This window comes from Phaseolus vulgaris, chromosome 8 (genome assembly GCF_000499845.2).
Source record: "Phaseolus vulgaris cultivar G19833 chromosome 8, P. vulgaris v2.0, whole genome shotgun sequence".
NCBI classification, from domain to species: domain Eukaryota; kingdom Viridiplantae; phylum Streptophyta; class Magnoliopsida; order Fabales; family Fabaceae; genus Phaseolus; species Phaseolus vulgaris.
The window spans coordinates 41,463,140-41,476,550 of record NC_023752.2 but is presented as its reverse complement, the minus strand read 5'-3'; the positions used below and the strand labels follow the sequence as shown (position 1 = coordinate 41,476,550).

Genomic DNA, 13,411 nt, shown 5'->3' with positions numbered 1-13,411 from the left:
CTCCCTTTTATAGTCTTTCCTGGGATAAAAGTTGAAGTATGAACCCACCCTTTGACTTGAAGTTTTGCGCAAATTTTTTTGTTCAACTTTAATGCAAAGTTGAACCAAGTCATTCAAGTCTTGGTAGGGAAGAAGTTCAACCCTATCTCTTATCTCAAGAGAGAGGCCACTAAGGAATCTTGCTATGGTGGTGTCCTCTTCTTCTCTAATGGATGCTCTCATCATGTAGAGCTCCATTTTCTGCCTATACTCCTCTACACTCATACTCTTTTGTTGGAGTCTTTGGAGCTTGTACATTAACTCCCTATGGTAGTAGGAGGGTATATGTCGACGTCTTAGGGCTCCCCTAAGGTCATTCCAATATTCAATGGGAGGTTCCCTATGAAGACGTCTTTCTCTCTCTAGAGAGGTCCACCAATACATGGCATTTCCTTGGAAACTAAGGGTGGTTAAGGGCACCTTTCTTTCTTCACTCACCCTATGGCAAGCAAAGAGTTGTTCTACTTTCATTTCCCAATCTAGGTAAATTTCTACGTTTTTCCTTACCATGGAAATGAGGTAGGTCTACCGTAACCTCCCTTGGATTCTCTTGCTCCCTTTGCCTATTTCTTCTAGGGGGTGGTTGGTAGTAATCATTGATTCTAAGGCTTTCCTCCCCTAGAGACTCATTATCTTTGGAATGGGATGCATGAGTGGGTGTTTTTTTGGAATTTTGAGATTTCTCTTCCTTTGCTCTAGTTACTTCATTGATTTTTGACTCATTCTCCAATTGTCTATAGGAAATTAATTGAGCATCCTTGGCAAGTTGTTTCAAAAGGGATTTGATGGATTTCACATCACTTTCCATAGACTTTGAAGAATGAGAAGACATGACTAGAACTTTGTGTATAGAAATGTTTTACTTTGAGAAAAATGAGGGAAGTTAATGAAGGTAGTTTTCCAGGTAAGAGAGGTGAGTCACAATGGACTACTTAAATACCAAGTCTTGCCTTAGCCAAAAACTATCCCTCAAGATCTTCACACAAATCTTTCTCTTGGTAAATCACTTAAAACACAATGAGGATGTAGAAATCAACTTTTTTATGCACAAAAACAATGCAAGCTACCTAGCAAATTATCAAAGCTTTAAACAAGACAAATCAAGAGCAATTAAGCGTAGCTAACTAAAGGCAATTAATGTAATTAAAGCAATTAACAAATGCTAAGCTAGTTAGTTTTAAGCTAGTCGGCCCTAGGTGAGGCTTCTTGGACACTTGGAGCCCTTGAAGACACACTCACCGTCTAATTGCGTGATTAACAACTAATTAACAAGAGTTAAATTGCAAAGAAATTAAATGACACTCCCTTTGTTGTTTTTCCAATTCCACTCCCTTTGTTGTTTCTTCTTTGTTGGGCCTTCCAAGGTGTGTGGCGTATTTAGTATGTGTTTGTTGCTGCCCCTTGCCTTTGATCCTCTTGGGATTAGGTAATTAAATTCTTCAATCCAGCACCTATTAAGCAAAACTAGACTCCCCTCAAGTCAATTCCCACTCAACAAGTACCAATTGATATTTAATCCACCACAAAGCTTAGAGGTCAAAGAAATAAAGCAAGAAACAAATTAATTTGAAAAACAGTACCACACAAATGGAATTAAATGTGACACAACTTAGAAAGAGTTCAAATGAAATTAGACAAGCAAATAAAAAGGCACTCAAAGAAAGGATGGCACACAAAAAGGAACCTATGGAATAACACTAGATTTGATTTAAAAAACCAAAAACAGCACCACTGAAACAAAAAGTTGTGGTCCAGAATGCGTGACTTTCACAGATTTATGCTGAGCTGGCTCTTTAATATTTGCTTCTGAAAATTGATACTCAAACAAATCAAGATCTTAACAAATTTTTGGCGTTGGTTTCACTCCAAATGCATGCACCAATTAATTTTAATAATTTTTTTAAAATCAGTGCTCAGAACCGCTAGATGTAGGGTTAGGATTGCACACTTTTTTTGTCAGATTTATCTTTTTTTTTCTATTTCTTTTTTTTAACTGATCTTGCCGGTGACTTGATTGTCAAAGGACTCGCCACATCAAACTTGTGCCTTCCGCAAATACGTTCCAAGCGCTTCCTCAAAGAACCCAAGCGTGCCTGCGAAACACAACAAACGGTGCCTCTAGCGGCCGATTGCACTCCGACGCTCAAGTCAGCCACACAAAACCACCAAAGAACTAAGTACGATGAATCTCTGGGAGACTCGTGTGCACTTTGTGATTCTCACTCTCTCTCTGTGTGTTAACGGGTAACTTGCACGAATGAAATCTTACCTCTGCATGAGCGTGGAGTGCCTTTATATACCCTGCAACGCGCCTAAGTTAGTCACTTACGAAGTAACTTTGCATGTTTCTTTCGCTGGATGTCTCGTACAACCTCAGTGTGAATACCAGGTGTTACCTGCTGTCCCACCGTGATCACCCCTGCATTGCTCCATGCACGTTATGGGTTAGAGAGCACCAACCACCGACTGACTGCTAGCTCCCTTAGGCCACTCTCGTGCGCAGTACTATGAAGCACCTGATCTTCTCCTTCTTCCACCACTCTGCCGCACGAGACTCATACGCAACACTCTCGCTGGGAATCGCCTCTCGCTCCTAGCTTGCCTGTGCGTGGCGCAACGACCGATCGTCTCATCTAAACGATGATCGCGCATCCCTTCTGACAACCGACCACCACCTTACCACCGATCACCCCCGGGTAACCCTCTCAACGACACACCACACATCAGCTTCCCTGGCCCACGTGTGCCACCAAGAGCAGTCCACGTGGCTATCTACTGCTGACGTTACCGACAACCGACCACCGACCGGATCACAACCCCCCCAGTCTCGAGCTGTATACTTGTTTTCAGCGAAGAGACTAAGTGAGCATCCTCAGCGGCCACGTGGCAAGTGACGCCACGTCACGTGCCTCATCACGCGCCACATCACGTGCTGTGCTTTAAGTGACATTACGCTTTCCTCCCTTCATCTCACGACACGTGTAGGCATCAACGGCTAGCATGAAGCGTTGTTTGCGCCTCTTCACATTCAAAACTTACGCGCCTTCACTGTTGCATCACCTTCTCCAACACTTTCTCTCTAGAACCTTTCGACTCCCCGCTTGCAATTCATCTTCCCCAATCTCAAGCTTCCAGAAACTGCCAGCGATCGACAAAAGGTACCCCTTTTCTTCATCTAAGGCGTATTTGGACATCTTTGACCGATTGCATTGTTCAATAAGTGCACTGTGCATACATTGTGGATTGTTTTTTCTTCTTTTGCACTGTACCAGGGTTTCCTCTGGTTTCTTTTTTTTCTGTGTTTTCACTTCTTCTTCCCCTTTGTCACCTTCGTTTCTCCATTCTCTTCACGCCGTAGTGCTTTCGTTCCCTTTGTCTTCCTCTTGTTTCTCATTGACCCTTCATTTTTTTCTTTCTTTTCCACTGTAGCTAATGGCTCGCACAAAAACCACCGCACGCCTTGCTTCTCCTTCCGGTGCACAACCTTCTGCCCGTGCACCATCGTCGTCTTCAACAAGCGCAACTCCTTCGGTCAGCGCGCAACCCAGAGCGCCTCTTGCTCCCTAAGACTATGCGCGAGCGTACCAGTGGGCTCCCCTCCATCTGCTCGCCGAAACCTCTAGCCAACTTCCCGCTGATCATCTAGCCACCCTGCTCAAGAGTGACGCGGACGAGCCCTCAAGTGCCCTCGATAGGGAAGACGACAGACACCTGAGCGTGTGCATCCCCCCCGAGGCATGCCTATATGCATGGATGATAGGGCCACCAATGGGGTGCCCTTCACCTTCATCTACTCAGCCATCTTCAAGAGGCTGCGTCTCCGACTCCCTTTCACCTTCTTCGAGAAGGATCTCCTTACCGAGCTGAACGTGGCTCCGTGTCAACTCCACCCGAATGCTTGGGCATTCATCCGGGCGTTTGAAATCCTATGCAACCATTTCGGGCACCCTCCATCGACCGACGTCTTCCTCCATTTCTTCGAGGCCAAGAACCCTGGTGACAGGTCGTGGGTAAGTCTGAATGGTGTCTCAGGGAGGGTGATCTTGGGCCTATACCAACAATCCTTCAAGGATTGGAAGGGTAGGTTCTATATGATCACCTCCAACGAGCACAGCCCAACCCTACTCGAGGGCTTCCCCCTCTACAGGGTTCCCAAGGTAGAATTTAGGAAACCCCGGGGCTTGGAGGCCATGGCGCCATACGAGCGCGAGCTGTGTGGCCTTCTTTCGAGCTTGGGCACCAAGTTTGGCTCCTCCACCCTCATTGATGTGATTCCAATAACAAAGAAGAGAAAGATTCTTGACCTTCTTAGGAATCAACTTGAGTTGGACAATAGTTAGGCACTTTTTCTTAGAATTGGATCAATGTTCTAAGTCAAGAACTCACCAAAACTAGCACCAAATCCAAAATCATATGGAAGTTCCAATTATAGTCAAATTGAACCGATTAAAGTGAAAGAAGAAGCAAATGCACCGAATAGAATTGAAAAAGAACAACAATGAACCGAACAAAATGAATTAAAAGGCAAGAAAACTGAATAAGAGTGCTGGAATTATAAAAGCACCGAACCAAAACATAGAAAAGAAGAAGAACAGCTGCTGGAAAACAGAAATAGCCGAACCAAAACAAGAACAAAAGCTCAAAACATGAATTTCAAAAGAGAAGGAAGGAATGAGAGGAGAAAGCTCATGAAGATGGACGTATGGTTGGATGATCACGCCACTAGAAGGATGGATGCTCCTAGATGAGTGTGCAAGCTGCCACTTGAGGTAACCATGGAACCATCAAGATAAGACTAGAGAAGAAGGTTCAAAGCTCTCCAATGCTCTCTCAAAATTTGAGTATAGTTTCTCTAATTAAAATTCAAATCTGAATTGTACAAGCTAAGCACCTTTATTTATAACCTAGAGGTGCTGAAAAATAGGTGGGAAAATTCAAATAAACTCATTTGAAATTCCCACCAAAAAACAAGTCACATGGGAGGTGTGACCTTTTTCTACTATGACACCTCCTAAAAACTACACCTACACCACTCTCCTAAGTCACATGGACAATGTGACTTTATTTTATATTTTCACACTCCTTTATTTAATAACCACACCTCCAAGCATCGGGGTCAAGCGCTGAGGGGCTTTCCAGAGTCCTTCGCTTGACTAAGCAGCTGATTCAAGGACGCGAGCTAGTCAAGTGGAGTGCTAGCGAAGTGGATCTCCATCTGGCCCGCCAGATGGTGCTTCCCTCGAGTTCTCTATGCAGCATCGCTGTCTTGATAAGCTGGAAGGTAAGATGAACGAGCTGCTCAACCAGAAGGAATCGCTCCAAAGCGACTACGAGGCTCTTCAAAATACCAACGGCATGCTGAAGGACATGCTGGAGGAGGCCAAGAAAGGACGCGCCCTACAAGTCCAGGAGACCATCAAGACGGAGATGCTGATGGGGGATGCCATCGCCGCTCTTGATGCTGATCTGCTGGAGACAACGGGAAGGACCCTCCAACTCGAGACCGAGAATACCTTTCTGCGTTAACAACTTGCAAATATGGTGGAGGTTCTCTCAGCAAAAGACCAAAAGCTCAAGGACGCTGAATCTGCCAACGCCACTCTGATTACTGAGAAGGTCGTGCTTGAGAACGAGAAGACCAAGCTTTGGGAAGAGGCTGCCGATACCTTCGCTGACGGGTTCGACTTGGCCCTTGAGCAGGTGAAGTGCGTCTTCCCAGAGGCTGACTATTCTCAGTTCGCGATGGACTTCGATGTGGTGGATGGCAGGATCGTCTGCCCTTGATTGCTTTTGATGTAGCTTTCTTCATTTTGTTCATAAACATTTGTCTTTGTAAGAACTTTGACTGTATATTAAATTCCTCTTTTCTCTTACTGCTTGTTCTGTTCTGTACCTCTTACTTAGCCTTTAGCTCTCGCTATGCACGATTAACTATTTAACCTACACGAGCTTGGTACAAAACCTTAACTGTATTTGAACTTTTTCTTCTGACTTTGACCACAACTAACGACACTTGATAACGCCCGAGCTTGGCTCGCTCAGGCCTACCGCATAAGAACTTGTCCAAAAGCTCTTAAGACTGTTCTAACCACCGATGACCGATCAAAGCGCCACAGCCACTCCTCAGTCATCAAGCCTCTGCTCCCACCTTATATCCATCTAGGTTGTGTGTCGCTCCAGCGCTAAGTGCATAGAGGACTTCGACCTCGATCGGTCGAGGATGATGCCTTGTCTTGGGGAAAAGAGTGTTTCTCGATAACCCCTCTTGCTTGCCCCCAAGGCCATCAAACCCTATCCCGTCGGGACGTACATCGTCCTCCTCACTCCTGGGGTGAGGAGGGTTTCTTGACTAAGAATTCTACTGCGCCAATTTTGATGTTATGCCACTTGGGTAAAGGTGTTTCTCGAAATCCATCCTTCCCTTTATTGGGCTTACTAACACCCCTGGCCTTTCGAACCTTAGTTGCCTACGCTCACACCTGGGGTGAGGAGGTCTTTAAACCGACTGCCCTGCTTGCGCCTGGGGTGAGGAGGGTTTAACCGATTACCTGTGCTCGTGTCTGGGGCGAGTAGGATTTTAACTTAAAAACTTGCAAACCTTTCATACAGATAACTTTTTTTTTTTAATTTTTTTTTATTGGGTGGCCTCATTAAAACCCTCTTCTGGGAAAAAGAGTGCCCCCTGATCTGTTCAAGCTGTTTATACTAGCACAAAGGCGCGACTGCTTTACATTCTCAACTGAAATAGAACTTTAAATGCGTGGCGTTCCACGTTCTGGGGATCGTCCCTCCGACCAAAGTGTCCAGCCGATAGGCGCCATTCTCCAGTGTTTCCACCACTCTGAACGGGCCAGTCCACTTAGGGGACAACTTATTCTCCAACTCGTGCTGATGTGCTTTCCACATCACCAGGTTCCCTTCTTGGAACTGCCTCGGTCGCACCTTGGAGTTGTGCCTACGCTCCACCCTTCTCTTTACGGCTTCGGCACTAACCCTGGCCTCTTCTCGTACCTCATCCAGGAGGTCCAGGTTTACTTTCCTCTCCTCGTTGGACTCCTCGGCCACGAAATTTAGAAACCTTGGTGAGCTTTCTTGTATCTCCACAGGGATCATAGCGTCCGACCCATAGACCAAACTAAACGGTGTCTCATGGGTGCTAGATTGTGGAGTGGTGTGATAGGCCCACACGATCCTGGGAACCTCCTCTGTCCACGTTCCCTTGGCCTTTTCCAACCTTCTCTTCAGCCCTCTAAGCAGTACTCGGTTGGCCGATTCCACCTGCCCGTTCGTTTGAGGGTGCTCCACCGAGGCAAACACCTGCTGTATTCCTATTTCTTCGCACAGGTTCCTCAGTTGGTGACTCGTAAACTGGGTACCATTGTCGGAGACCAAACGCTTGGGCACTCCGAAACGGCACACAATGTTCTTCCACACAAACTGTTGGACCTTGTGAGCGATGATCTGCGCGACCGCCTCTGCCTCCACCCATTTCGTGAAATACTCTATGGCGACGATCAGAAACTTCATCTGCCTCACTGCTAAGGGAAAGGGTCCCAGGATGTCGATTCCCCAGGTGTGGAACGGCCATGGGCTGTGAATCGACCTCAGCTCTTCAGGGGGCGCCTTGTGCCAATCTGCGTGCTGCTGGCACTGCTTGCAACGTTGAGCATACCCCACGCAGTCTTCTTTCAGCGTTGGCCAGTAGTACCCTGCGCGGAGAACTTTACTTGCCAAGGCGCGACCACGGACGTGGCTTCCACACACTCCCTCGTGGAGCTCTGACATGATCCTCGTGCACTGCTCTCCGTGCACGCACACCAACACTGGATGGGTGAATCCAAACTTAAAGAGGTCCCCATCTGCCAAATATCACTGGTACGGCGTTATCCACGTGTCAGCTCTTCCTATAGCGCAAACCTCCATCGCCTCATCGGTTCTTATTGGTCGCGCTATCAGCCTGGGCGCTCTCAAGGTTTCTTGAGTTAGAGACCGATGACCGATCGCTATGCGCTCCCTTGACTTGCACACTTGAAGTACTTGGTTGTCCGTTACGAACGCGCGAGGTACCTTCAAGGTCTCTTGGATGACGGTCCTCTGCCTGCCCCCCTTGCCTGAGCTGGCTAGCTTAGCGAGCAAGTCAGCTCTGGCATTCTGCTATCTTGGTACGTGGACCAACTCAAACTCTGCAAAGGACGTCTTCAAGGTGTGCACATACTCGAGGTATGCAGCCATCTGTGGGTCTTTGGCCTGGAACTCCCTCGTTACCTGCCCGGTGACCAACAGGGAGTCGGTCTTGGCCAACAAACTCCTTGCTCCCATCTCCCTTGCCAGCAACATACTGACGATCAAGGCCTTGTACTCCGCCTGGTTGTTGCTGGCCTTGAAAGCGAAGCGCAGAGACTGCTCGATCAGCACTCCGTTTGGGCCTTCCAGGATGACTCCAGCGCCACTTCCTTGTTGATTGGAGGAGCCATCCACTGATAAGACCCAGCGAAAATCCAGGCCCTCCGAAGGTGCAGCGCCTGATGACAACTCGACGACGAAGTCCGCAAACACCTGCCCCTTGATCGGTCCTCGGGGCTCGTACCTTATATCGAACTCAGATATCTCTACGGCCCACTTCACCATCCTCCCGGCTACGTCTGGCTTCTTAAGCACCTTCTAGATGGGAAGATCGGTCATCACTACAACCGTGAAACTGTGAAAGTAATGGCGGAGCCTCCTCGCTGAGAACACCACCGCCAGAGCTGCCTTCTCCAGGACCTGATACCTTACCTCAGGACCCTGGAGCACCTTACTCACAAAATAAATAGGTCTCTGGACCTGGTCTTGCTCTTGAACCAAAACTGAACTGACCGCCCTTTCTGTTACAGCAAAGTACAAGCGGAGAGGGGTGCCCTCCAGTGGCTTGCACAACACTGGTGGGCTTGCCAGATACCCTTTTAGCTTAATGAAAGCCTCCTCACACTCCTTAGTCCAAACGAACCTACTGTTCCGTTTGAGGCACTGGAAGTAAGGATGACCATTCTCTCCTCCAGCGGACATAAATCGCGACAATGCCGCCAACCGACTGGTGAGTTGCTGCACCTCCTTCACCGACGTTGGGCTCCTCGTTGCCATGATCGCCGCACACTTCTCGGGGTTCGCCTCGATTCCCCGCTCTGTTAGGAGGAAGCCTAAAAACTTTCCCGCTTCCACGCCAAAAATACACTTCTCTGGGTTGAGCTTCAACCTGTATTTCGTCCCAGCACCTTGTCGGTCTTCTCCGGTGCTCGCAGACGTGTCGCTATGGCTGGAATGGTGATCAACTCCGCCAATTCCACCACAAAGTCGAATCTGGGGGGCGCGTTGCTCTCCCTCGCGCGCCCCCTGCCCTGATCAGTCCTAGGTTCATTAGGGCGGGGCTTTCCCTGGGCCCTCTTTCCCTCTTTGGCCTCGTGCACCCTCATTGGCTGCTGAGACCTACTCGGGCCTGCGCGCGATTTGGTCGGGATCGCGCTTTCCCTCTTCTTAGAAACAGCTGTTTCTGCCACAATGTGCGGCACAACACGACGCCTAATCTCGACGAAGGTGCTGGGGCGGTTCCTGATCAAAGATTCACTGAAAGGGCCCGCCAGAACCCCTTTCTTGAACGCATGCACCAGCATATCCTCATCTTTGCTGGGTATCCTCACCACCTGAGCCCCAAAACGGCTAAGTTAGTCCCGGAGGGACTAGCCCTGGTTCTGGCGCACGTCGAACAGGTCATACGACACCACTGGGGGTGCCCTGTTGACGATATACTGCTCCATGAACAGCTTCGAGAACTGCTGAAACGAAGTGATGTGGCCATATGGTAGGCTCACGAACCACTCCAAAGCGATTCCACTCAATGTGCTCATGAACATTTTGCAGTACACCGCGTCTGAGCCCCCAGAAAGCATCATCTGGGTGTGAAACGCTGTCAGATGCGTTTCTGGGTCCTCCACCCCTGTAAACGAGGCTTTCACCCCCACCAAGCCTGGTGGCACCACTGCACCCATGATCTCAGATGAGAATGGCATGGGGAAAGTCCTGGGGGGAGACGGTGGCGGCGCCACTCTCTCTTCCGCCACCCGCTCCTTCTGCGCCTGCAAAGTCTTGCACAATTCTTCGTTAACGCGATCCAGCTCTTCATTCCTTCCCTGGGATGCAGTCAAATCTGCTTGCATCCTTTCTTGCTCCATTCTTGATGCCGCCACATCATCTTGTAGTGCTCGCATCATTTCCAAGACTTGCGCCATTGTCACATCTCCCTCTTCAGCTGATGGCGCGGGTGAAGTTTGCCTTGTCTTCCTCATTTTCTCTGCAAGAATCTCAAGAACAAACGACGAAAACTTAGCAGCAAGGTGGATGGGATCACAAATTCACACGGGCCCCACGGTGGGCGCCAAATGATCTTGCTGGTGACTTGATTGTCAAAGGACTCGCCACGTCAAACTTGTGCCTTCCGCAAATACGTTCCAAGCGCTTCCTCAAAGAACCCAAGCGTGCCTGCGAAACACAACAAACGGTGCCTCTAGCGGCCGATTGCACTCCGACGCTCAAGTCAGCCACACAAAACCACCAAAGAACTAAGTACGATGAATCTCTGGGAGACTCGTGTGCACTCTGTGATTTTCACTCTCTCTGTGTGTGTTAACGGGTAACTTGCACGAATGAAATCTTACCTCTGCATGAGCGTGGAGTGCCTTTATATACCCTGCGGCGCGCCTAAGTTAGTCACTTACGAAGTAACTTTGCATGTTTCTTTCGCTGGATGTCTCGTACAACCTCAGTGTGAATACCAGGTGTGGCCTGGCTAGCGCACGCACCAGGTGTTAACTGCTGTCCCACCGTGATCACCCCTTCATTGCTCCATGCACGTTATGGGTTAGAGAGCACCAACCACCGACTGACTGCTAGCTCCCTTAGGCCACTCTCGTGCGCAGTACTATGAAGCACCTGATATTCTCCTTCTTCCACCACTCTGCCGCACGAGACTCATACGCAACACTCTCGCAGGGAATTGCCTCTCGCTCCTAGCTTGCTTGTGCGTGGCGCGACGACCGATCGTCTCATCTAAACGATGATCGCTCATCCCTTCTGACAACCGACCACCACCTTACCACCGATCACCCCCGGGTAACCCTCTCAACAACACACCACACATCAGCTTCCCTGGCCCACGTGTGCCACCAAGAGCGGTCCACGTGGCTATCTACTGCTGACGTCACCGACAACCGACCACCGACCGGATCATTAACTGATTCTTTTTTTGTTCTTTTGTTAACACTTCAATCTAGTGAAATCCAGAGGCTCAGAATTTTCTTATGATGTATTCGGTTTTCATAAAGCAAAACAGCCAAAACAGATTTGTGAAAACAGGGGATTCTGAAATCTGGAAACAAAAACAGAATGATATACCAACAAAAACACAATTGAATTAGTGTAATGGAATTTGTGTGGATTTAACACACAAATATGAACTCAAACTAAAATTAAAAAGCACCAAAGGATCAAAAGAAGGCAGATTTCAGATCAAGCACTCAAATCAAAACAAGAAACAAATAAATCAAGAAGAGTACTACTAGGATTTGTTGACAAATATGGAAACACATGACTTAGACAAAACTTATGGATTCATAAAATGAAAAGACTCCAGAACATCATATGACCCAAATGAAATTTCAAGCAAGACTCATATACCTAAAAATAAAAAACAGCAACACAAAGATATCAAGAATCCTACACAAAATTGGAAATAGATGTTCAAGCTCAATTTTGAACAAAACCCACCGATTGAAATGAATAAACAAGCATTCAAATCATATTAAAACACAAAAACAGCAAGACAACTTGGAATAAAGATGAACAACTTGGAGAAAAAAGAACTCAAAAAGAAAAATACAAAGTGATACTCATCTTTGAAGAACCATAGCTCATGATACCAAATGATGGCATTCCTATGAGCTCTTCTTTGATTTTTGGTGATGAAACTTGCGGAAGCTTGTGGAGGTGATGAAGCAAGGCCTTCCTAGGAAGTATGGGTGCCTTGAAGGTGCATAAGAGTGGGGAATTGGGGAGGTTCAGCCAGCCCCTTTGAAGGTGATGAAGTGAAGATTAAAACCTACATGCTAGGCAAAGAGTAGTGTATGGCACAAATTTGGCAGCATAACAATACTCTATTCAATCTTAAAAATACATGATGTTGGCTCCCCCTTTTACAGGCCAAGGAGGACCATAAGGTTAACCTAATGATAAGCAAATGCAATCTAAATGAAATTTAAATGTCATCACAAGGAACTCATGGCACATGGCCAACCCTAGAGAAGGAATCTTTCTAGAAACGTAGCAAATCTAGCAAATCTAGGTCAAATCCTCATGGAATCAAGTTTGTGCTATTTACACTACAACTAATACTAATCTACTCTTGATGGGCCTTCATGTAGCATATATAAATAGCTCTCTCTTCCATCCGTAGCTTAGTCCAAGTCTTCATGGATTTGCTTGGCCATGGACCTAGTAATTGGTCCTAGACGCTCTCCCCTTTGCACTAGACGCTCTTCTTTTTCCCTTGGATGCTCACGTCTTGGCTCTAGACGCTCTTCACTTGGCTCTAGATGCTCTTCACTTGGCTCTAGATGCTCTTGGCTTGGCTCTTGTCTTTCATGGGAGGTTGAGCTTGGCCCTCTTCCATCAGAAAGGTAAAGAGAAAATGAGTGAAAGATTGCGTAAGGAAGAATACGGGAGGATAGGGTTTTAGAGATTTTGGGAAATGAAATGATAAAATGAGAATAAGCTTTCGAACATTAGGAATGCCAAGCGATAACACTTTCACACCGTTCATGAGGATTCCACATGTACACTTTGGATTGAGTATGGTGAGGTGTCACCTCAGAAACTCTTTGTGCACCGTGCCACACCTACCCACCGAGAAACTGTCAGGTCAGCCGCTAAAGCACTCGAAAGCCTCTTCGCTTAGCCACGCTCAGCTCGAGCCTGGGTGATGGAGATCAAGCCCAAGAGAACATGGAGGCCACTCATCAAGCTCAAGAAGAGGTGGAGGCACAAATGGAGGACGCCCATGGAGGTCAAAGTCCACCTCAAAGGATTACGAGAAGCATGTTCAAAGCCTTGGGAGCTAGAGGACATTTATTTTCTCTTTTTGTAGTGTGTGCTTAGAGGGAAACCTTAGAAACCTCTTTTGTTATAGCATCTTTTAGGTTTTAGTTAGGAGCTTTAGGGGGGTGTATTAGTAGATAGGTGTAGGAGTAGAATAGGGGGTGCCAAAGTGAAGGAAAGGATCACACCTTCCTTGCCTTGCTTTTGAGCGCCGGTTCTAGCTTGTTTTGGAGGGAATTTTGATTTGTTT

The 13,411-nt window shown here is 47.4% G+C and overlaps 1 protein-coding gene across 1 annotated transcript; it reads right to left on the bottom strand.

Moving 5' to 3' along the window:
* Positions 1–8,193: 8,193 nt before the first annotated feature.
* Positions 8,194–9,159, bottom strand: LOC137825158 (uncharacterized). The gene is made up of 2 exons (XM_068630832.1): positions 8,815–9,159; positions 8,194–8,697 (listed from the first exon to the last, which is right to left on the bottom strand). The coding sequence occupies exons 1-2, from the start codon at positions 9,157–9,159 to the stop codon at positions 8,194–8,196; spliced, it is 849 nt and encodes a 282-aa protein (XP_068486933.1).
* Between the last annotated feature and the right edge of the window lie 4,252 nt (positions 9,160–13,411).

Bases quoted from the DNA above. Each gene is read 5' to 3' on its own strand.
- LOC137825158 (XM_068630832.1), bottom strand. From the start codon at position 9,159: ATGGCAACGAGGAGCCCAACGTCGGTGAAGGAGGTGCAGCAACTCACC. The intron at 8,698-8,814 runs GTAAGGTATCAG...CCCATCTAGAAG, and splicing joins AGGTGCTCCAGGGTCCTGAG to GTGCTTAAGAAGCCAGACGT.